A 25,658-nucleotide genomic window follows, 5' to 3' on the forward strand; every position below is an offset into this window, starting at 1 on the left:
AGAAATAATCTCATACTTGCCCCTGACTTGGATAAATTCTCATCACTAATCTGTGGTTTTTTTTTTTTGTTGTTTGTTTGTTTTTTTTTTTAAAACTTTCCTTCAAGTCCATATTCACTTCATGAGGAATAAAGGTTGTGAAGAGAAATATATTTTTCAGAAAATACTGTCCTCTGACTCTGTTTTCTTTTATGAATCAGGGATGGTTATGAGAATAATACAAATATGAAGGCCCTCTATAGTGTAATCATATAATCAAGTTATAATTAAGTACTGCTGCTGCTGCTGCTAAGTCGCTTCAGTTGTGTCTGACTCTGTGCGACCCAATAGACGGCAGCCCACAAGGCTCCGCCATCCCTGGGATTCTCCAGGCAAGAACACTGGAGTGGGTTGCCATTTCCTTCTCCGATGCATGAAAGTGAAAAGTGAAAGTGAAGTCGCTCAGTCATGTTCGACTCTTAGCGACCCCATGGACTGCAGCCTACCAGGCTCCTCCATCCATGGAATTTTCCAGGCAAGAGTTACTTGAGTGGGTTGCCATTGCCTTCTCCATAATTAAGTACTAGGATGGGAAAAAAGGACAGTAGAGGCAATAGGCAATAATAACTAGGAATTACAATGCTCTATACAGTCAGCAAAAACAAAACTGGGAGGTGAGTGGGGCTCAGACCATGAACTTCTTATTGCAAAATTAAGACTTTAATTGAAGAACATAGGGAAACTCACTAGACCATCCAAGTGAAAGTGAAAGTGAAGCCGCTCAGTCGTGTCCGACTCTTGCAGCCCCACGGACTATAGCCTACCAGGCTCCTCTGTCCATGGGATTTTCCAAGCAAGAATACTGGAGTGGGTTGCCATTTCCTTCTCCAAGACCATTCAGGTATGACCTAAATAAAATCTCTTATGATTACACAGTTGAAGTGACAAATACATTCAAGGGATTAGAGCTGATAGAGTGCCTGAAGAACTATAGACAGAGGTTCGTGACATTGTACAGGAGGCAGTGAGCAAGTCCATCCCCAAGAAAAGGAAATGCAAAAAGACAAAATGGTTGTCTGAGGAGGCCTTACAAATAGCTGAGAAAACAAGAGAAGGGAAAGGAGAAAATGAAAGATATACCCATTTGAATGCAGAGTTACAAAGAATAGCAGGGAGAGATAAGAAAGCCTTCCTCAGTGATCAATGCAAAAAATGGAGGAAAACAGTAGAATGGGAAAGACTAGAGATCTCTTAAAGAAAATCAGAGATACCAAGGGTACATTTCATGCCAAGATGGGCTCAGTAAAGGACAAAAATGGTATGGACCTAACAGAAGCAGAAAATATTAAGAAGAGGTTGCAAGAATACACAGAAGAACTATACAAAAAAGATCTTCATGACCCAGATAATCACGATGGTGTGATCACTCACCTTAGAGCCAGACATCCTGGAGTGTGAAGTCAAGTGGGCCTTAGGAAGCATCACTACAAACAAAGCTAGTGGAGAGATGGGATTCCAGCTGAGCTATTTCAAATCCTAAAAGAGGATGGTATGAAAATGCTACACTCAATATGCCAGCAAATTTGGAAAACTCAGCAGTGGCCACAGGACTGGAAAAGGTCAGTTTTCATTCCAATCCCAAAGGAAGGCAATGCCAAAGAATGTTCAAACTACTGCACAATAGCACTTATCTCACATGCCTGCAAAGAAATGCTCAAAATTCTCCAAGAGAGGCTTCAACAATACATGGACCATGAACTCCCAGAGGTTCAAGCTGGATTGAGAACAGGCAGAGGAACCAGAGATCAAATTTTCAACATCCACTGGATCATTGAAAAAGCAAGAGAGTTCCAGAAAAACATCTACTTCTGCTTTATTGACTGTCCCAAAGCCTATGACCGTGCGGATCACAACAAACCGTCGAAAATTCTTAAAGAGATGGGGATACCAGACCACCTGTCCTGCCTTCTGAGAAATCCGTGTGCAGGTCAAGAAGCAACAAAACCAGACAAGGAACTGCCGGGGTCCAGCCCCAGCAGGATCCAGGGGTACCCTCAGGATGACGGCTTAGGAGATAAGGATAACAAAGCGGAGAGCAGGGCTTATCTTCCTTGATAAACACAGAAAGCCAATAAAGCTCCTGTGTTCCAAGAAGTCATCCTGAAAGAAGAACAGAGAGAGAAAAGGAGGGAAAAGGAAAAAAAAGAATGACACAGGGAGACCAAGCTTCGGTGAACGAGGCCCATAACTTTATTTTCAAAGGAATTTTTATACCTTGACTTGTACATAGAGGGAAATGAAAGATGCAAAGTCATACAGAGGTCAGCTCAAACATTACATCTGTTTTGTCTTTATCAAAACCAGGATTTTTTCTACATACCTTTCCCATAAACAATGTTGTGTACATTATCTTCTGGCCTTGGAGGCCTGTGGACATTTTATGACCCTTTTTTGATAAAGGCTGATCAGCCAGAAAACTTGTTTTCCCTTAAAGTGTTTCTTCTTTATTTTTCCCAGTCTCAGAAAGTACTAAACAGAGTTACACTTTCATGGAGCAAAAGTGCAGTGGGTCACAACAAAGAAAGAACCAATTAGCTCAAAGGTCTGATGTTAATTCCAAGCCTACTACTTGTTTTTCTTACATTCCAACTATGTTAACCAATGCACTCCCAGGTGTACAATGGATAAGGGATACGGGAACTTGGCAGCAAGCATTGGCTTAGCAATGAAATCCTACACCAGCACTACTCTAATAGTTTTTAACTCTTTGAAAGGCTCTATATTTTTAGAATGTTTTAGGCTTCCCGTGTCTCTCACGGTTGGGAGGCTGTGAACAGTCGCATGCGTAGCTGCAAGAGTCTAGATAAGCCTGTCAGGCAAGCTAGAAAGCCATCAGAGGCGTTTGAATTGAAATACTCCTACCATGCCTAAGAGACTTATTAACTAAAGCCCTAAGTTGATTTTTTCCAGAGAAAGGTGGTCAGGGATAGCCCCCTGTTAATGTCAGAAGAGTTGGTGAAAGGCACAAAATAGACAGACAGATTCTGGTTTTGGGGTAGATGCTCGAACAGATTCAGGGGTTCCCTCGAGGCCTGATCTGCCTTTGCCTGTCAGGTCTCTTCCACATGACCTTTGTCATGGGTGGGATCTCCTGTGGTGGCTCCTGGCATGGAACCACAGACTGGTTCCAAATTGGGACAGGAGTACGTCAAGGCTGTATATTGTCACCTTGCTTATTTAACTTTTATGCAGACTATATCATGCAGAATACCAGGCTGGATGAAGCACAAGCTGTAATTAAGATTGTCGGGAGAAATATCAATAACCTCAGATATGCAGATGACACCACCCTATGGCAGAAAGTAAAGAACTAAAGAGCCTTTTGATGAAACTGAAAGATGAGAGTGGAAAAGCTAGCTTAAAACTCAACATTCAAAAAACAAAGATCATGGCATCTTGTCCCATCACTTCATGGCAAATAGATGGGGAAACAATGGAAACAGTGACAGACCTTATTTTCTTGGCCTCCAAAATCACCGCAGACGGTGACTGCAGCCGTGAAATTAAAAGACGCTTGCTCCTTTGAAGAAAAGCTATGACAAACCTAGACATCATACTAAAAAGCAGAGATATTACTCTGCCGACAAAGGTCCATCTAGTCAGAGCTATGGTTTTTCCAGTAGTTATGTATGGATGTGAGAGATGGACAACAAAGAAATCTGAGCACTGAAGAATTGATGCTTTTGAACTGTGGTGTTGGAGAAGACTCCAACCAGTCCATCCTAAAGGAAATCAGTCCTGAATATTCATTGGAAGGACTGATGCTAAAGCTGAAACTCCAATACTTTGGCCACTTGATGTGAAGAACCGGCTCACTGGAAAAGACCCTGATGCTGGGAAAGAATGAAGGTGGGAGGAGAAGTGGACGACAGAGGATGGGATGGTTGGATTGCATTACTGAGGCAATGGATTTCAGTTTGAGTAGGCTCCAGGATTTGGTGATAGATGGGGAAGCCTGGCATGCTGCAGTTCATGGGGTTGCAAAGACTGAGCAACTGAACTGAACTGAACTGAACTGAGGAATTACATTTGGGCCAAGTTCTAAGATAGCATTTGATAGGATTTGTATCCCAATTAACAGTTACTCTCTTTCCATGGAACAATGTGTCCTAAAATTCTAGAGTAACTTTAGTAATTGAGAATCTGTGCAGAGAGATTTCAAGCTGGAAAACAAACAGAAAAATAGTTTAACAATACTTTCATCTTTATATCACAATTTCACCATTAAATATGTCCTGTGGTTTCAAGACCAGTGGATCATCCTATTTTTCTTTATATTTGATTATTAACCATACTCCTCATTTCTCTTCCAGAATTTAACTGTAGAAAGACTCACAAACTTAAATGAAATCAGAGGTCCACTGATTATCAAGTAGGGGAAAGTGAAGCAATTGTCCTAATGTAGGAAAATAAAATCCTCACAGTTGCTGAAAAGCAGAGTGGGTATATAAAGACTCAATGTTGATTTCCTTCAGATACCAGAAATACTGGCAAGAAACTGTCAGGCCTCCAAATCTACTTGCTCACAATCAAAGCTCATCTATATATTATAGATTTCAGAGTTATCTCTGGAAGAGTGACACTAAATAACAAACACGAATTCAAACAACAACATGGACATGGACAGTCACTTGGCTTTGTACTTAAAATATTTTGTTAAAGAAATAAACCACACTTCTCTGAAATGAAGAGATAAATCAGACATTTAATACACATTTGTTAAGTGCTTCAACAAACCATGGAAAATTCTTAAAGAGATGGTAGTACAGGACCACCTTACCTGTCTCCTGAGAAACCTATATGCAAGACAAGAAGCAACAGTTAGAACCTTACGTAGAACAACTGACTGGTCCAGTATTAGGAAAGGAGTACAACCAGGCTGTATATTGTCACTCTTCTTATTTACCTTATACACAGAGTACATTGTGCAAAATGTTGGGCTAGTTGAATCATAAGCTAGAATCAAGATTTCCGGCAAAAATATCAATAACCTTAATACCCAGATGATACCACTCTAATGGCAGAAAGTTAAGAGAAACTAATAAGCCTCTTGATGAGGGTGAAAGAGGAGAGTGAAAAAAGTTAGCTTAAATCTCAACATTCAGAAAACTAAGATCATGGCATCTGGTCCTATCACTTCATGGCAAGTAGAAAGGTAAAAAAATTGAAGCAGACACTATGGATGGTGACTGAAGCCATGAAATTCAAAGACACTTGCTTCTTGGAAGGAAGGCTATGACAAATCTAGATAGCACATTAAAAAAGAGAGAGACATCACTTTACCAACAAAGCTATGATTTTTCCAGTAGTCATGTATGGATGTGAGAGTTGGAACATAAAGATGGCTGAGTACCAAAGAATTGATGCTTTCTAATTGTTGTGCTGGAGAAGACTCTTGAAAGTCCCTTGGACAACAAGGAGATCAAACCAGTCAATCCTAGAGGAAATCAACCCTGAATATTCATTGGAAGAACTGTTGCTAAAGCTGAAGCTTCACTACACTACTCTGGCCACCTGATATGAAAAGACAACTCATTGGAAAAGCCCTGATTCTGGGAAAGACTGAAGGCAAAAGGAGAAGGGGATGACAGAGGATAAGAAGTAGATGGCATCACCAACTCAATGGACATAAATCTGAGCAAACTCTGGGAGACATGGAGGACAGTAGAGCCTAGCGTGCTGCAGTCTATGGGGTCGCAAAGAGTTGGACAAAAGTTAGCAACTAAATAACAACTTTTTAAAATCTAAAGACTGAGCTAGGTCCAATGAGAAATTAGAAGTCTGTCTATGGTTTAGAAGCCTATATATAATTTCTGCCATCAGTAGAATCAATTTGCAAAAGTAGGATGATTACACAAAATAATTTGTATCAAAATATACAAATCAACAGCAACTTAACAGTAAACATTGCTTGTGTATAAGGGTGAGGAAATTCAAAGAAGTGGGCCAAATGGAAACAGGAGAAAAAATAATAGAAAATCCTCTAGAAACAAACCTATCCATATAAAAACTGAGCAAAAGCTTGAGTCTCTTACCTGCATTCATGCTGCAGCTTTAAAAGGACATGATTTCTATTAATAACTATAATTTATCTTTACAAACACTTTCTGATGAAACTTCATAGCATTTTATTGGTATGAGGTCATTCAGTTTATAATGCAAAACTACTATTGTCTCCATTTACTAGATATTCCCTAAGATCCAAGGAATAAAATGAACATTGCAGGGTAATTAAGGTAACTAATTCACTAGCTCATGTAGTAGAACTCGAAACCATAATTATAACTTCTAGTTTAGTGCTCTATTAAGGACAATATAATGTACCTAGCTACTTTGTGTTCTACTGTGGATGTGCTCAGTCAGTCATGTTCGACTCTTTGAGACCCTATGGAGTATGACCCACCAGACTCCCCTATCATGAGATTCCCCAGGTAAGAATACTGGAGTGGGTTGCCGTTTCCTAGTCCATGGGATCTTCCTGAGCCAAGGACTGAATCTGCATCTCCTGCATTGGCAGGTAGATTCTTTACCACTGGGCCATCTAGGAAGCCCCCTGTGTTCTAGGGAAAATGCTAAAAAGAAAGAATAAGGCATTTTCTTATTGGTTTTCATCACCATTAACATACACATTTTAATTTACACATATGCCCATGTCATCAATGTTTTCCTAAGAAGTAAACAAAGTCAGTTAAACAAATAAGCTCCCCTTAATTACATGCAACACTGTAAATGTACACACATATATACTGATGCTAACAAGTTAATTACATTTAATAAATTACCTCTTCTAAGGCATTCCACAACTCCTCATTTGTATGCTCATCAAAGGGATCCAGATTTTTCCTCATGGTCCCAGTGAATAAAACAGCTTCCTAAAAGCCCCAAAACAGTGAATGTTATCACATTAACATCTTTTCATTTTGTTTGAAGGCTACAGAATTAAAATACAAAAAATAAAAATTCACTATAATCATTATTAAGGTTTCAAATGCTTTTTTACAAAACAGTGTCTTTAATCTCCCATTGTGCAAAGTGTGCTCCAAAATATCTTCTAGATGTTTGACCAAAAATGAAAGAAAGTGTCACATTGTCTTAAGAATAAATTGAAAAAAAAAAAGAAAGATTTGACTTTTTAAAGAATGCCTTCCTGGTAATATTTGCTTAAACAAAAAATGAGGATATAATTTTATTTGAGGAATTTTACATCAAGAGAACTGGATAAATTGTCAATCCTAATGTAATACTGGAAAATATCAACACAATGATTAATTAAGGTTTATATCTCAAAGCAAGATTAAATTTTTTCACATTGGCACTGAAGAATGAACTGGGATATTTTCTGCATTGGTAAAACAGACTTCTGAGATGGGGACTCTCTCCACAGGTGTGAATGGAAATCCCCACACATGCAAAGAGAACGTCAGATCCTGGGGTCCGAGGTTCCTCTGTCCATGGAGAGATCTCCTCTGATTCTGCACCAGCTGGTCCCCACGTTCTCTCACCTGTGGGTCAGGATGACCTGCCTCACAGATCATTATTAACTGCAAGGTCAGGATAACCTGAAACCCACTGTGGTCTCTGTCACAATTAAAATTATTTTTAATTTAAATAGACCACCCCCAACCCCCACCATTCATCTGCTTTGGGAGGAGCCACATAATAAATTACTCTGGAAATATATATCTTTCTCAGTTTCAGGAGAGAATCTTGTACATAAGCTCATGTTGGCCATTTAAATTTCTTCTGGAAGGCAGGTCACAAAGGATCGAATCCAGGTCTCCTGCATTGCAGGCAGACTCTTTACAGTCTGATGTTGAGATCATTAGTAATACTTGTATAACTAAGTATTACTCCCTTTTGTTAGGGACCATAATAAGCACTAAAGCAAAAGAAATGGGAGATACAGTGTCTGTCCTCAAGGAGAGGAAGAAAATAGTGGAGGATGTGGAGAGGGCTGAGGAAAATGCCAGAGGTTTTTGTCAGGGACCTGGAAAATAAGAGTTGGGGTATAGGACGGTGGTCAGGAAAAACCTGGTGGGAGGGGAGCCAGAAATCAAAGGATAAACAAGGCGATATTCATTCTTCTAGTTCTTGGTAGAAAACATTAGATATCTGTATTATGTTTTTTCCCCCAAACTCCCACTGTGTTTTTATTTTTGCTTTACTCTTTACATTTATGTAAATAATTTTTATATTATAAGCAATTAACATAGAAAATTCACCAAGAACCACAAAAACAGAAATTAAAGAACACAGTTGGTCCAGAATGTGTTACTCTTTTTACTTAAGTAGAAGTAAAACCTAAAGTTTAGTGTCTAGATCCTTAAGAATAATAATAATTCTTATTGACTGAAGGTTCCAAGAAACAGCCATGAGCATATACATTTTTTCATCCATTTACACCTTTACAACAAATCTGAGTCAGTAACTCCTAGACCTGGTAGAAGGTTGAGGACACTAAAGCATGGAAGCTGAGTGGCCTCATTGAGGCCCCACAGTCATATAAGGCAAAGCAGGAATAAAAATGTGAGTCATGTTAACACTAGGTCTACACTCTTAAACCTTCTAGCCCTGGCTGCCTCTTGAATGATTTCCTGGAACTCTTTACACTCTGCTCAGTCTCTCCAGATTATCCCTATCAACCCATATTGTGACTTGGAGACAAATGCATAAAAAGTAGAATAATTAAGGTTCTGTGTTTACAACGCTCAGTGATCATTATCTATACAGATACAAACTTAGCACTGTTTTGTAATCACACTTTATAGAGTGTGTATACAGAGCATACTCAAAAGTAGGGTGGAAACCAGTGGAACAGAACCAAAACCTGGTGATGTCAATGGATGTTTAGTCTTTACTTACATGTGCTTCCAAACATTACTAGGAGAGCCAAGAATCATCTAATGTTATCTCTTTATTTATAGAGTTTTTTTTTTTTAATGTACACAAGCAATCTTTTATTATTGGTGGTGATGGTTTAGTCTTAAATCATGTACAACTCTTGTGACCCCATGGACTGTGGGCCTTTAATTATTCAGTTCAGTTCAGTCCTATCCAGCTCTTTGCGACCCCATGATTGCAGCAAGCCAGGCCTCCCTGTCCATCACCAATTCCCAGAGTTCACTCAAACTCTTGTCCATCTAATTGGTGATGCCATCCAGCCATCTCATACTCCGTCATCACCTTCTCCTCCTGCCCCCAATCCCTCCCAGCATCAGAGTCTTTTCCAATGAGTCATCTCTTCGCATGAGGTGGCCAAAGTATTAGAGTTTCAGCTTTAGCATCTGTCCTTCAAAAGAACACCCAGGACTGATCTCCTTTAGAATGGATTGGTTGGGTCTCCTTGCAGTCCAAGGGACTCTCAAGAGTCTTCTCCAACACTACAGTTCAAAAGCATCAATTCTTCAGCACTCAGCTTTCTTCACAGTCCAACTTTCACATCCATACATGACCACTGGAAAAAAAATAGCCTTGACTAGATGGACCTTTGATGGCAAAGTAATGTCTCTGCTTTTCAATATGCTACCTAGGTTGGTCAAAACTTTCCTTTCAAGGAGTAAGTGTCTTTTAATTACATGGCTGCAGTCACCATCTGCAGTGATTTTGGAGCCCCCAAAAATAAAGTCTGACACTGTTTCCACCATTTCCCCATCTATTTGCCATTAAGTGATGGGACCAGATGCCATGATCTTCGTTTTCTGAATGTTGAGCTTTAAGCCAACTTTTTCACTCTCCTCTTTCACTTCCATCAAGAGGCTTTTTAATTCCTCTTCACTTTCTGCCATAAGGGTAGTGTCATCTGCATATCTGAGGTTATTGATATTTCTCCCAGCAATCTTGATTCCAGCTTCTGCTTCTTCCAGCCCAGCGTTTCTCATGATGTACTCTGCATAGAAGTTAAATAAGTAGGGTGACAATATACAGCCTTGATGTACTCCTTTTCCTATTTGGAAACAGTCTGTTGTTCCATGTCCAGTTCTAACTGTTGCTTCCTGACCTTCATGTAGGTTTCTCAAGAGGCACGTCAGGTGGTCTGGTATTCCCACCTCTTTCAGAATTCTTCACAGTTTATTGTGATACACACGGTCAAAGGCTTTGGCATAGTCAATAAAGCAGAAATAGATGTTTTTCTGGAACTCTCTTGCTTTTTCCATGATCCAGTGGATGTTGGCAATTTGATCTCTGGTTCCTCTGCCTTTTCTAAAACCAGCTTGAACATTAGGAAGTTTACGGTTCACGTATTGCTGAAGCCTGGCTTGGAGAATTTTGAGCATTACTTTACTTGCATGTGAGATGAGTGCAATTGTGCGGTAGTTTGAGCATTCTTTGGCATTGTCTTTCTTTGGGATTGGAATGAAAACTGACCTTTTCCAGTCCTGTGGCCACTGCTGAGTTTTCCAGATTTGCTGGCATATTGAGTGCAGCACTTTCACAGCATCATCTTTTAGGATTTGAAATAGCTCAATTGGAATTCCATCACCTGCACTAGCTTTGTTTGTCATGATGCTTTCTAAGGCCCACTTGACTTCACATTCCAGGATATCTGGCTCTAGGTGAGTGATCACACCATCATGATTATCTGGGTCATGAAGATCTTTTTTGTACAGTTCTTCTGTGTATTCTTGCCACCACTTCTTAATATCTTCCATACCATTTCTGTCCTTTATTGAGCCCATCTTTTCATGAAATGTTCCTTTGGTATCTCTGATTTTCTTGAAGAGATCTCTAGTCTTTCCCGTTCTGTTGTTTTTCTCTATTTCTTTGCATTGATCGCTGAGGAAGGCTTTCTTATCTCTTCTTGCTATTCTTTGGAACTCTGCATTCAGATGCTTAGATTTTTCCTTTTCTCCTTTGCTTTTCACTTCTCTTCTCTTCACAGCTACTTGTAAGCCTTCCCAGACAGCCATTTTGCTTTTTTGCATTTCTTTTCCATGGGGATGGCTTTGATCCCTGTCTCCTGTACAATGTCACGAACATTTGTCCATAGTTCATCAGGCACTCTATCAGATCTAGTCCCTTAAATGTATTTCTCACTTCCTCTGTATAATCATAAGGAATTTGATTTAGGTCATACCTGAATGGTCTAGTGATTTTTCCCTACTTTCTTCAATTTAAGTCTGAATTTGGCAATAAAGAGCTCATGATCTGAGCCACAGTCAGATCCCAGTCTTGTTTTTGCTGACTGTATAGAGCCTCTCCATCTTTGGCTGCAAAGAATATAATCAATCTGATTTCGGTGTTGACCATCTGGTGATGTCCATGTATAGAGTCTTCTCTTGTGTTGTTGGAAGAGGGTGTTTGCTATGACCAGTGTGTTCTCTTGGTGAAACTCTATTAGCCTTTGCCCTGCTTCATTCCATAATTCAAAGCTAAATTTGTCTGTTACCGCAGGTGTTTCTTGACTTCCTACTTTTGCATTCCAGTCACCTATAATGAAAAGGACATCCTTTTTTGGGTGTTAGTTCTAAAAGGTCTTGTAGGTCTTCATAGAACTGTTCATCTTCAGCTTCTTCAGCATTCCTGGTTGGGGCATAGACTTGGATTACTGTGATATTGAATGGTTTGCCTTGGAAACGAACAGAGATCATTCTGTTGTTTTTGAGATTGCATCCAAGTACTGCATTTCGGACTCTTTTGTTGACCATGATGGCTACTCCATTTCTTATAAGGGATTCCTGCCCGCAGTAGTAGATATAATGGTCCTCTGAGTTAACAATCTTTAAGTATTAAGAAGCATTAAAAATAACACAAGGCAGATTTCTAGATCCTTTTATCCAAGGATCTGAAAGAACTTTACAGACACATCCATTTATTTCTGCTAACTAGTCTGATTGGGTTATTCCTGAGATGGGTATAATCAAAACCTAAAAACTGAGGTGCACAGTGATGGGATTCCCATCCTGTGCTTTTCCTCACTATTCTGTACTGCCTTTCTGGTTAAAATCATTTAAGGGTTAAATTTTAAAAGTTTCCTCAAATAGTCTATTAAATTCTAAAAGTTTCCCTGAAGAGTCTATATACCTTGTAATTCTCAAAGCCTCACCGTTTCACAGAAAGCACCCCAGGGAGATAACCATCTTTATTTCCCACAATAAAATTTCATCTTTAAGACACTTAAAATTCATGTTTCTTTATAGGAACCTTTTCAACGCTAAACCAACTATTTATCATTTTGATCTCAGTATTACGTGGTTATCAGCAGATAAAACTGTGACACCTAGGAAGTCTGGGTCCAGAATCTATCTGGGTAAGTTATTAAATCACATGTATACAAAACAAAAGAACAAACAAACCCTGGTATCTATTGAAAACATCAGATGCTAAAAATATACTCTCTTGGAAGGGAAAGGATCAAACCTTTCATGCATTTTGAAAAAATCAAATTAAAAGCAAGTTAGCGAAGGTGCCTTATAAAAAGAACATGTGACAATGCTCTGACATGCATACCTGAGGTACAACTGACATTTTCTTCCTTAAATGGTGAAGTCCAATACTGGTTGTTGAGATATTATCAATCCAAATGCCGCCTTTGGGTTCTGACAATCTAAAAAGCGCAGCAATGAGGGAACTTTTTCCAGCTCCTGTTCTTCCCACAATGCCCGTCTGTAAAGAGATTCAGGAGGTTTAAGAATTAATATAAAACATAACTGGGAGAAACCTTGGTTGTTGAAGATGAACTTTAAAGTTTTACATAAAGAGTAGTCTATTAGTATTTCAACCATGGCACTGTAGATGTTGTGGGACAGAGTATTCATTGTTGAGGGGTTGGGAGCCTGTCCTATATATCATAGTTTTAGCAATAACCTCGGATTCTACCCACTAGATACCAGAAGCACCCGCAACACTGTGAGATCCAAAAATATCAGATATTGACAAAGTTCCTCTGTTGAAACCCCATGTCCCCAGAAAGAGTAAAAAAAAACCAGAATCTATTAATATCTACTGGCAATAAAAAGACAGCAGTCTCCTAAGAGATCCATAAGAAGTCTGTTTGTAAATTTACTGTCTGTGCATTCTGACCTTGAGAATAATGTTGTAATTTTACAGAGATGTCAACAAGTCAAGTCAGAAGTGTTATACATGAACAAGCAATCATTTTTTCAAGGATTTATTATTTAAGGGGAATTATTCTTTTTAGAGAAATTAAATCACTTCCTGATGCTAAATATCTTAATTATGTTCTATCTAGATAGGAAACATCTTAAAATTGTAAAATTCAGGTCTCAGCATTGCAAAAGACAGTAGCTAACATGCAAAATACACATGATGAGTCAACAACAACACAAACAACATTTGCTATTTATATGGGACCTTTCATCTAAGCTATTCAAAAGATAGTTTACTAACCAGTTAACAGTTATAATTGCACCTTGGGAAAGATACATGTCAAATGTCAGTCTAGTTATTAAAACCAAACTAGAGAGAAATTAAGTACATTAACAGTAAGATCAAAGAATCAGTATAATGCAAATAAAATGCTGGTCAGGAATGAAACTGTACTATAAAAACTAACTTTTAGCTGTGTGCATTTAAACACGTATGTAGAAACTAGCATTTTCCCCCCAACCAATGAGATTATCCAGCTGCAAAATCTCTGATGGGCGCTTCCCCAATTTCATCTCTATTTAGGACTATGGAGCTGATGAGGGGTATGAGACATAATTTCAATCATTTATAAATTAATTCAGTCAATAATTTTTTTAAAAGTCACAGCTTTAAGCAGAGAAGAACTAAACCTTTCTGAGCACTGATTATATGCTATGAACTTTACATACTTTCTCATTTGAATATTTCCAAGTTTCCAAAGCTTAATCTGTAAAATCAATAATTGTAGTTCAGACAAGAGTTTATAGAGATTACATGTAAGAAAAGTAGCTTATTTGATATATCTTTGCAGCCACCTTCTACTTTATGATAAGTTCTAATTTATATAATACAGGTGGGCCATTTTCTGCACGTAGGCAGGCTCTAGTACATGTATACACAGCTCATGTGTTTGTGTACAGGCTGACCTGGGAAATATTGCAGGTTCAGTTCTAGATGACTGCAATTAACTAAGTATCACAATAAAGCAACTCACATGACATTTTTGGTTTCCCCATGCATATAAAAATCATGCTTATGCAACGTTATAAACTGTTATATGTGCAACTGCATTATGTCTTAAAAGAGCAGTGTACATATCTTAATTTTAAAATACTTTATTTCTAAAAAATGCTAACCATTACCTGAGCTTTCAAAAAAAAATTGTAGTAGTAACACCAAAGATCACTGATCACAAGTCATAACAAATATAATAATTATGAAAAAGTTTGAAATATTGAATTACCAAAATGCAACAAAGAGACATAAAATGAGCAAATGCTGTAGGAAAAATGGTGCTGATGGATGTGCTTGACTCAGGGTTGCCACAAATGTTCAATTTGCAAAAAAAAAAAAAAGCACTATCTGTGAAGCACAGTAAAACCAGGTATGCCTGTATTTCTGGGTGTTCTCATGTGTATATCAAAACACATCAGAACACAGACAAGGACTGTGTCTGTAAGAATGTCTGTGAGCTCCAAACTCCAGTGAGGAGAGTAAGAAAGAAGCAACTCAAAGAATACCCAGCTTTAGCTGTTTCTACCATTCAGTCAGCTAAACTATAGTCTGGAAGTTTTTCCCAGGTCACCAAAGGCTTTTACTAATTGCTTATGGAAAGTATTACCAATATCAGTAGTTTTACATTACTAATACCAAAGACACTTGAAGATAGTCTTATTTTAGCTGCTTTGCAGCTGCCCCTTTGTTTTTTCCAAATAGGCCAAGGCTGGTTTCTGACAAATGCACCAACTTATCAAGACATTTGTAGCTGGGTCTCTTTTCATACATCAAACTCAATATCCAATGCCCCACACAAAAAGCCCCTTCCTCTGACTCCCCTACTTTACTCTCATTACTTCATTCCTGGGCTCGAGGGCCTACCTTACTTCTGGATTTTCCTGAGTCCAGCATAGTGCCAAGTCCTGAAGTTTCTACTTCTGCAATGTGTCATGGCTCACTTTCTCATTTTAAGGCCCAAAGTCATCACCTTAGTGACAGACTATATCAAATTTTAAAAAACAAAGCAAATCTTTTTCTTAATTATAATCAGTGCAAATGAATCTGAAAAGTGAATACATGCTAGTCATCACCATAGACTCTATTAAAATCATCCCTAAGATGTTGATGTATCTTTTTTCTGGCTTTGTATATGTGTGTGTTGCTCATTTAAACAAAATGGTATTAATATGAACATACTATTACAACCTGTTTTCAATAGGTATTTCATAAAAAATAATTATTTTAATGGCCATATAATATTATAGTATTTATGATCATTTATTTATCAAACCCCCTCTTGGTGGACATTTAGGCTGTCTCTAATATTTTGCTATTATAAATAACTGTGTGTTAAATATCCTTGAAGTGAAATCTTTAAAAGAAATCTTCATTATTCCCTTAAGATACATTCTTAGATGTGAAATTGCTGAGAAATAAGTATGGACTTTTTTAAAGCATATTCTTCAGTACTTCAAATTACCCTCCAGAAGTACTATGCCAATTTCTGTTCCCACTCGTTTCCCAGCACATTACAAACCTGAGTCTTTTAGCTTTGTTTCAATCAGCACCAGTTTGTTTCAAAAAAAAAAGGGAAATCACTTTCCCAGGACATCCTGTCGGAGGCACAACAACTCCTGTCTCCCTGCCTCCCGCATCTGCCCACTCGGGTGCATATGCACTCACTTCTCGGATTAAACTTCTGAAGGCCAGCTCTGTGCCTGTTCACTCTACCCTGGGACATCTCTTCTACAAAACCATCCCTGCTAAGCTCTCCATCCTTCATCTTCACAAGTCAGATTCCTTGGGGTCATTCAGTAGTATTGAGGGCTGAACATGAAAATATCTTATACACCTGGGAGTTCATTTCCCCGAATGCTCTGAAGGTGTCTAGTTCTTCATTCACTGAATCAGAGCATCATGCCTTTGTTTAAGCTGATTCCATCTCCCAGAAGGACTTCCACATGCATTTCCACCTGCTGAAACCCTGTCACACATCACTAAGTCTGTCTAACATACATCACTAAGTCTGTCTCACATGGCTAATTCTTTGAAAATACTCTACTTGTCTTCTCATGTAGACTTCTCCCAACCCTATATCTTTTTCTAAACTTCTATAAAAATCATGACAGCCTTCTATCTTACAAAGCTAATAGAGACATTTTCTTGCCTATCAAAATCAAACTGTGTGCATTGTCAACAGGATCTGTATTGGATTTTTTAAAATATTATTTGTATCATCTGTGGTGTCCTTTGTAAAAGAGGTTTTCACAGGGGGCTGAAATTTTTAACTGAGGGTGGAGAAATGTATGAAAGATCTATTATTATATTCTCTAGGTATATGAAAAGCTGAACAGAGAGACAGACACAGGAGATAAATCCCACAGCTATAAATATAATTGCAAATGTCCAACCCTTCATTTTCACAGAACATACAAAATTTTACACAGTGTAAGTGGTTAAGGTCATTTCACAACCTATGAAAATGACAACTATCTTTGTCTAAGCATTCATTTTGTGCTGGTCTCCATGCTGATTGATACATAGGTTTTTATCTTGTTTAAGGTGTACAACTACCCTAGAGGTAAGATCCTATCACCACCATTTTGCAAAAGAACAGATTGAGGCTTATAAGGTGAATTAGTCTGCCTGAAATAGCAGAGCCCATTAGTTGCAGCATGGGACTCAAATCCACATCGGCCAGACCTTTTTCCATCTGCTATGGTCTCCTTATCACCTAGATGGCCTGAAGCCTTATCATGTCCTTCTGTCTAACTAGATGAGAGAAAGTGGGTAGAGGTGTAGTTGCAGGCCTAATATAGGGATCCTAAGGCCAGAGAGTTAAAGTATAACGTCAATACAGGTGCCTATAATGTGGTGCATGGGACAAGAGCTGACATCATTGAATAAAGATGGTACCTGAGGTCAGGTGGGCCAGCTGTCAGCAGGAAAAAACAGCACCCACAGTTGGGCTTGGAGAGAAACCTGCAGTTAAGTGGGGTACACGGTGCCTGGGGAACAGACCAAACAGACCTTGAGCCCTGCTTGGGGCAGCAGGACTAATTTCTGATACCATCAGGTGGTGAAAGAAGCACACATGCTCAGTCACAACAGGGGTTTAGATGATTCATGAGCTCCACTTCAAATTGTCAAAGGGCATTTCTTGGAAATCATAGGTGATCATTCATCAAAAACTGCCCATGGGAAAGAAAGGACTTTACTGGGAGGTCTTGTTCAAATGCGATGCTGAGTCAAGAGGTCTGGGTGAGCCTCTGCATTTCTAAGAAGCTCCAGGGGATGCGGGTGCTGGCTTGTACCACAGTCCAAGTCACAAGGAATTAGGAAACCCCCTAGGTAAGGTGGCAGTCTAGGAGTGAGGAGAGGGGTTGCTGAGAAAATAATATGTAAACAAGGATAAAAGGTAGGAAAATAATATTTTGGCACATTATAGTGAGGTCTAATAAGTGTCTGTAAAAATGAATTATCTAGGAAATAGCTCTAAGCAAAGAAACAAACAAAAATCAACCAAATTCAATCTACCTCCAGAGCTGGAAAATGCTTTAAAATGGCCCAGGACTCTCCAAAATGATCAAATCAACCACAGAATCTTCTAAATAAAAAATACACCCCAGAATCTAACCAGGAAACCTAGGGTACTATCTACCTTTTGAAATTGAAAGAAAGTGTTTGTCTCTCATCCATGTTCAACTTTTTGTGACCTCATGGACTGTAGCCCATCAGACTCCTCTGCCTGTGGAATTCTCCAGGCAAGAATACTGGACTGGGTTACCATTCCCTTCTCCAGGGTATTTGCCCAACCCAGGGATTGAACCTGGGTCTCCTGCATTGCAGGCAGATTCTTACAAATGAGCCACCAGGGAAGCCTCATTTACCTTATACTAGTTCTTTATTTTTATTCAGTATTTCTTCCATGAAGAAATCTGCATAGTACTTACTACACTTTCATATTGACTCTAACTTCCAGGAATCAGAACAACAGAGGAAAGAGAATAAAGCCTGACTTCTGCTGGGCCGGCTCACTCCCACATCTCTCTTTTCCCCGACCCCCCACAGCTACCTCTCCCAATCAAATTCCACGAAGTGATGGGGACTGGGACAAGTAAGCAGGAGTATAAACTGGGGGTTCAGAGAAGGCAATGGCAACCCACTCTGGTACCCTTGCCTGGAAAGTCCCATGGACGGAGGAGCCTGGTAGGCTGCAGTCCATGGGGTCGCTAAGAATCAAACATGACTGAGCAACCTTTCACTTTTCACTTTCATACATTGGAGAAGGAAATGGCAACCCACTCCAGTGTTCTTGCCTGGAGAATCCCAGGGACGGGAGAGCCTGACGGGCTGCCGTCTATGGGGTCGCACAGAGTCGGACACGACTGAAGCCACTTAGCAGCAGCAGCAGCAAACTAGGGGTTAACAACTGTGGAGTGAAATGGCTTCAGTTCAGTTCAGTTCAGTTGCTCAGTCATGTCCGACTCTTTACTACCCCATGAATTGCAGCACATCAGGACTCCCTGTCCATCACTCCTGGAGTTCACTCAAACTCACGTCGATCGAGTCAGTGATGCCATCCAGCCTTCTTACCCTCTGTCGTCCCCTTCTCCTCCTGCCCCCAATCCCTCCCAGCATCAGAGTCTTTTCCAATGAGTCAACTCTTCGCATGAGGTGGCCAAAGTATTGGAGTTTCAGCTTCAGCATCAGTCCTTCCAATGAACACCCAGGACTGATCTCCTTTAGGATGGACTAGTTGGATCTCCTTGCAGTTCAAGGGACTCTCAAAAGTCTTCTCCAACACCACAGTTCAAAAGCATCAATTCTTTGGCACTCAGCTTTCTTCACAGTCCAACTTTCACATCCATACATGACCACTGGAAAAAAAATAGCCTTGACTAGACGGACCTTTTTTGGCAAAGTAATGTCTCAGCTTTTGAATATGCTTTCTAAGTTGGTTATAACTTTCCTTCCAAGGAGTAAGCATCTTTTAATTTCATGGTTACAATCACCATCTGCAGTGATTTTAGAGCCCCCAAAAATAAAGTCTGACACTGTTTCCACTATTTACCCATCTATTTCCCATGAAGTGATGGGACCGGATGCCATGATCTTAGTTTTCTGAATGTTGAGCTTTAAGCCAACTTTTTCACTCTCCACTTTCACTTTCATCAAGAGGCTTTTTAATTCCTCTTCACTTTCTGCCATAAGGGTGGTGTCATCTGCATTTGAGGTTATTGAACTTTCTCCTGGCAACCTTGATTCCAGCTCGTGCTTCTTCCAGCCCAGTGTTTCTCATGATGTACTCTGCATAGAAGTTAAATTTGCAGGGTGACAATATGCAGCCTTGACGAACTCCTTTTCCTATTTGGAATCAGTCTGTTGTACCATGTCCAGTTCTAACTGTTGCTTCCTGACGCGCATACAGGTTTCTCAAGAGGCAGGTCAGGTGGTCTGGTATTCCCATCTCTTTTAGAATTTTCCATTTTATTGTGATCCACACAGTAAAAGGCTTTGGCATAGTCAATAAAGCAGAAGTAGATGTTTTTCTGGAACTGTCTTGCTTTTACCATGATCCAGCGGATGTTGGCTATTTGATCTCTGGTTCCTCTGCCTTTTCTAAAACCAGCTTGAACATCAGGAAGTTCACGGTTCACGTATTGCTGAAGCCTGGCTTGGAGAATTTTGAGCATTACTTTACTAGCATGTGAGATGAGTGCAATTGTGCGGTAGTTTGAGCATTCTTTGGCATTGCCTTTCTTTGGGATTGGAATGAAAACTGACCTTTTCCAATCCTGTGGCCACTGCTGAATTTTCCAAATTTGCTGGCATATTGAGTGCAGCACTTTCACAGCATCATCTTTTAGGATTTGAAATAGCTCAACTGGAATTCCATCTTCTCCACTAGCTTTGTTTGTAGTGATGCTTTCTAAGGCCCACTTGACTTCACACTCCAGGATGTCTGGCTCTAGGTGAGTGATCACACCATCGTGATTATCTGGGTCATGCAGCTCTTTTTTGTACAGTTCTCCTGTGTATTCTTGCCACCTTTTCTTATTATCTTCTGCTTCCGTTATGTCCACCCCATTTCTGTCCTTTATCGACCCCATCTTTGCATGAAATGTTCCCTTGGTATCTCTAATTTTCTTGAAGTAACCCTATGATTTGGGAAATTTAAGATGGAAGAATACAAGTGTGCTATGTTCCTAAGTTGTACTACAGAGTTTCATATAATGATAATTCATATTTTTGGCTTTTGAGAAAATTTAAGATTAGTACAAATTAACAGAATTTTGTACAATGGGAAATCTGACAGACACATTGTCTACTGACAAGCAGGGCCTCCAGCTGGGGACTCTGGTTCCTCACCTCTGAGTCACGATTCTAGACTCTTCTCTGATGGTCCCAAGCTAGCCATACCATCCCCTATTTGGAGTGGACCTAGGGTTGCACTGTGGTTCCAGAAGCAGCTTGCCCAGGCCAGTAAGGACCAGACCTGTGCTAAAGAAAGAAGCAGCTTGTGGGTGGGAGGTCAGGGGTATGACAGCTCAGTGTGGGTGAGTGGAGGACAAGTCTACAGAAAAGATGAAAGGACAGAGGAGGAGGCTGCAACTGAAGGGTATCACAGAGGATGAGAAGGTTTCAGAAATACAAAGAATAAAGATAGGTAGGAAGGTGATATTGGAGGGTTAGGGACAGGGAGCTAGGACTGACTTCGAAGAGTCTGCAAGAGTAATCAGGTGTCATATATACAGTGGTCCCCAGTCTTTTTGGCACCAGAGACCTGTTTTGTGGAAGATGATTTTTCTATAGACTGGAGGTAGGAGGGGATGGTTTCGGGATGATTCAAGCACATTACATTTATTGTGCAGTTTATTTCTATTATTATTATCTCAATTCCACCTCAGATTATCAAGTATTAGAACCCAGAGGTTGCAGACCCCTGACATATAGTATCCCAGGTCAGGTTAAATTCCAGCTCAGGAGCCCAGAGTCCACTAACCACCATGAGCAGCTCACGACACGGGTAAAGAAATGCTGAGATCCCCAGTCCATGGTGAGTTTCCAGGAAAGAATCCCAACAATGTCACTGATCTAATCCCCATCCACAGAGAAATGGAGTCTCCCTGACACACCGACAAGGAAGCCAACAGCAGATGTTGCTAAATCTTTATCTGGATTTTAAAGCAGCAAATGGTGTAAACAAACCTTTTCTTTTGATTCAGTGCATTCTGTCAGGTCCTTCAATACCAGAGGCCCATCTAAGGTGTGCCTGAAGTTCACATTCTCAAAGGCAAGCTCTCCTTCATGGGGCCAGTCCAGTGGCGGACGATACTCGTATTCCCAGGGTGCTTCTTTCTCAAGCTCCATATATTCAACCACCCTTTCTGCTGACACCATCTGAAAGACATATGACATCACGTGGGTTAGGAATGGAAAGTCTGGTTTATGCATGTTCAGAGACTGTAAATGAGATGTTTTGCTTTTTTATCTTGATATCTGCATTTATGTGGTTAAGAATATCCCAGGTCTTATCATCTTCAAAGGACAGAAGTGGCAATCTAAGGAGGACTTTGATAATATGCCATTTTCTTGTAACACTCACTTATGGCTACTTCCTTCAACATGGTATTAAAACTAAAAGAATTAGAAAAATGAATGGTAAGATTTTATTGATCCACTTTTCATACCTGAATAAAAAAACAAGAGAATTTTGTCAAAGAAAAGAATATTTATGGACATCGGCCCATAATCTGTGGCTTCAGAAGGGCCATGTGTTATGGATGAGCAGAACTGAAAGATCATCAAACCTCATTTTAATAATTAGTCAAACTTTCTGCTCTATCAGAAGATAGAAGTGGAATGATTTTATTTTTACTGTTTTCCTCCCTTTAGATGAAGATGCAAATATTCAAGACAGGATATAATTTACATAATAAGGCCTCCTTAACAGCCATAACTTGATACCTCTGATAGCACATGCTGAGAGGGAGTTTATCCTGCCCAAAAGAAGCGACACCATCCAATTCAGGCATTCAGTACATACAAGAATGAATGCTAACATGGGGTGGGGTGGCGAATACCAGTTAATTAAACAACCAACTTTAAAATTTTAAATTCTAATTTTACCAAAAATGAGGAATTATTCATTAAGGAACAAAAATAAACTAGTCCTTAAGAAATTAACTTATATCCTCCCCAGGATTTCAGGGCCTCTCTGGTACAGAGACATTATTTTTGAAGACATCTTGTGATGAATATAAACCTGTTGACATGGGACACATAAGACTGAGAAAAAGATGTCTATATTTTATTTTATATTCATTTTGAGGAGGAAGAATCGAAAAAACTATTACCCACAATGTAAAAATAACAAGTCTAATATTTTACATAAGAACTGCTTTTATGCCATTTAATAACAAGGAGACTAGAAAAGGCTAAGAACATCAAGATAAACATCACCATTTTCTCAACTTCAGCACTTTGCCTGGTGCACCACTGGAATATCCACGTGAACGTGAGGGCAAGAGAAAGCACTAGGCCAAACTGCCCTGGATTCAAAGCTAAATGAGGAAGAGAAAGGGGAATAAAGTCAGTCCCAATCTTTTTAAAAATTTTATTTTATTGAAGTATAGTTAAGTTACAATGTTGCATTCATTTTTGCTGTATAGCAAAATAACTCAGTTATATGTACATTCATTTTCATATATTTTTCCTTTATGGTTTATCAGAAGATATTGAATATAGTTCCCTGTGCTATATAGTAGGGCCTTGCTACTTATCCATTCTACATATATAATAGATTGCATCTACTAATCCCAAGTTTCCAGTCCATCTCTCCCCAGCCTCACCTCACTCTTGGCAACCAGAAGTCTGTTTTCTATGTCTGTGAATCTGCTCTCTTTCACAGATAAGTTCAATTATGTCATATTTTAGATTCCATGTATAAATATTATCGTATGTCTTTCTCTGTCTGACTTACTTTACCTAGTATGATAATCTCTAGGTCCATCCATGCTGCTGCAAATGCATTATTTCATTCTTGTTAATAGCTGAGAAATATTCCATTATATAGAAATACCACATCTTACTCTATCCATTCATCTACTCATGAATATTTAGATAGTTTCCATGGCATGGCTACTGTGAATAGTGCTGCTGTAAACATAGGGATGGATATATCTTTTTGAATTATAGTTTTCTTCTGCTATATGCCCGGGAGTGGAACTGCTCGGGTATATGACAACTCTATTTTTAGTGTTTTGAGGAACCTCCATACTGTCTTCCATAGTGACTGTACCAATTTACATTCCCACCAACAGAGTGGGAGGGTTCCATTTCCTCCACATTCTCTTCAGTTTTTACTATTTTTAATCTTTTCAGTGAAGGCCATTCTGACTGGTATGGAGTGGTACCTCTTTGTAATTTTGCTTTGCATCTTTCTAATAGTTAGTAATGATAAACATCTTTCACATGCCTATTGGTTATCTGTATGTCTTCTTTGGAGAAATGTCTATTTAAGTCTTCTGTCCATTTTTTAATTAGCTTGATAGTTACTGAGTTATATGAGCTGTTTGCACATTTTGGAAATTAAGCACTGTAGGTCATATCATTTGCAAAAATTTTCTCCCAGTCTGCAGGCTGTCTTTTTGTTTTGTTTATGGTTTCCTTTGTTGTACAAAAGCTTGTAAGTTTGATTAGATCCTATTTGCTTATTCTTGCTTTTATTTCTATCACCTTGGGAGACAGATCTAAGAAAACATCGGTACAATTTATGTCAGAGACTGTTTTGCATATGTTCTCTTCCAGGAGTATTACGCTGTCATGTCTTATGTTTAACTCTTTAAGCCATTTTGGGTTTATTTTTGTGGAGGGTGTGAGAGTGTGTTCAAATTTCATTGATTTATATGTGCCTGTCCAACTTTCACAATACAACTTGCTGAAGAGACAACTCAGTCCCATTCTTTACTCCAAACCTGGCTCCTTCTGTCCTTTTACCATAAAGACTCCTTTATGATATTTGAATCCCTTGCATATAATGGTAGTACATTACTTATACTTTTACTATGTGTTGATTGAGACCATGATACAATGGGAAAAAAGCAAACAAACAAGAAACCTCATTATAAATTCACGTTGCTGTTGTTCAGTCTCTAAGTCGTGTCCAATTCTTTGTGACCCCATGGACTGCAGCATACCAGGCTTCTCTGTCCTTCACTATTTATGAATTCATAAGGACTATTAGTTCATTAATCCCAAGAGGACTGAGGCAAACTTGACAGCATTATACAGGTGAGAAATAATGGGATGATTCAAACTTTGGTCATATGGTTTTGAGAACTATTATCCAACACTTTCAACGTACAACACAGCTATCAGTACAGTTCAGTTCAGTTCAGTCACTCAGTCGTGTTCGACTCTTTGCGACCCCATGAAATGCAGCACACCAGGCCTCCCTGTCCATCACCAACTCCCAGAGTTCACTCAGACTTATGTCCATCGAGTCAGTGATGCCATCCAGCCATCTCATCCTCTGTCATTCCCTTCTCCTCCTGCCCCCAATCCCTCCCAGCATCAGAGTCTTTTACAACACAGCTATAGGAATAAAAAAAACAAACAAACAAACAAAAAAAAAACAAGGCCCTGGGTTCTAAGAGCCTCTGCTTTAAAATCTAAAATACTACTCTTTTGGAGTAGTGACTCCAAAAGGACAAACATTTTGTCCATTATTAAAAACTGTGATTCAGTGTTGTTACTATGGAGTAATTACAGATGGTGAATTCATGCCACTCACACCAACATCTGCTCATCTGGTACCCACATAGTCATGAGGATAGTGTTCTATCCTACAGAGCATCTTCTCACTCCAGTGTACCAGGCACCTACAACCAAGAGATCTGAGTAGACCTAGAGCTAAAACCTAAAGCTCTGAACTAGAGAAAAAGCTTAATTGTAAACTTGGTTCTCTCTTCCCCAACTACAGGACACTACCCAGAATGTTCAGAAGTCTGCTTGCTACAGATGCATAAACCTCCAATCATTCAAAGAAAGATAAAAGGATAAAAGGTCTCATGAAGACCCAAATAACTTCCCTCCTTGGCCACACTGTGGAATGAAATACTGCAAACATTTTAATACAACTCGTTAGAAACAAAGGGTATATGATATCAGACAAAATGGCAAGAGTTCAGTTTAACAACTTAATGCAGGTATAAATTATAACTATACATATATATAACAAACAGTTATATTCACATCTGTACTTACTTTTTGCCAGCATCAGGGACCCAAAACAAATGACAATGAAAAAGACGGCACAGATGATATCCAGACGCACGGCGAACCATTGAAATGTGGTCAAAAGTAAGAACCAAGCCTCTGGATTTGTGAACCACAATAAACAAGTAGAAATATCATGTTAGCTGCTTCGAGCAAGGGAGAACACTTCTCTCAGTTAAGCTACAGAAGGTTTTTACACAAGGTAGGACAGCAAAGTAACACATCCAAGGAGCCTGAAGATCCAGGAAGCTAGG

General features: G+C 39.3%; 1 protein-coding gene across 3 annotated transcripts in view; it reads right to left on the bottom strand.

Annotated features, from left to right (window-relative positions):
• Positions 1 to 25,658, bottom strand: part of LOC102413807 (ATP-binding cassette sub-family C member 4) — a 500,000-nt gene that overhangs the window by 16,076 nt on the left and 458,266 nt on the right. For all 3 annotated transcript variants that reach the window (XM_045162446.1, XM_025263123.3, XM_045162447.1), the window contains 5 exons: positions 25,393 to 25,503; positions 22,588 to 22,688; positions 21,334 to 21,525; positions 12,487 to 12,642; positions 6,822 to 6,911 (listed from right to left, as the gene is read on the bottom strand). In XM_045162446.1, coding sequence (XP_045018381.1) covers positions 6,822 to 6,911; positions 12,487 to 12,642; positions 21,334 to 21,525; positions 22,588 to 22,688; positions 25,393 to 25,503 — 650 coding nt within the window. The remainder of the gene's footprint in view (positions 1 to 6,821; positions 6,912 to 12,486; positions 12,643 to 21,333; positions 21,526 to 22,587; positions 22,689 to 25,392; positions 25,504 to 25,658) is intronic.

The sequence above is a fragment of the Bubalus bubalis genome, chromosome 13, assembly GCF_019923935.1.
Source record: "Bubalus bubalis isolate 160015118507 breed Murrah chromosome 13, NDDB_SH_1, whole genome shotgun sequence".
NCBI lineage: Eukaryota > Metazoa > Chordata > Mammalia > Artiodactyla > Bovidae > Bubalus > Bubalus bubalis.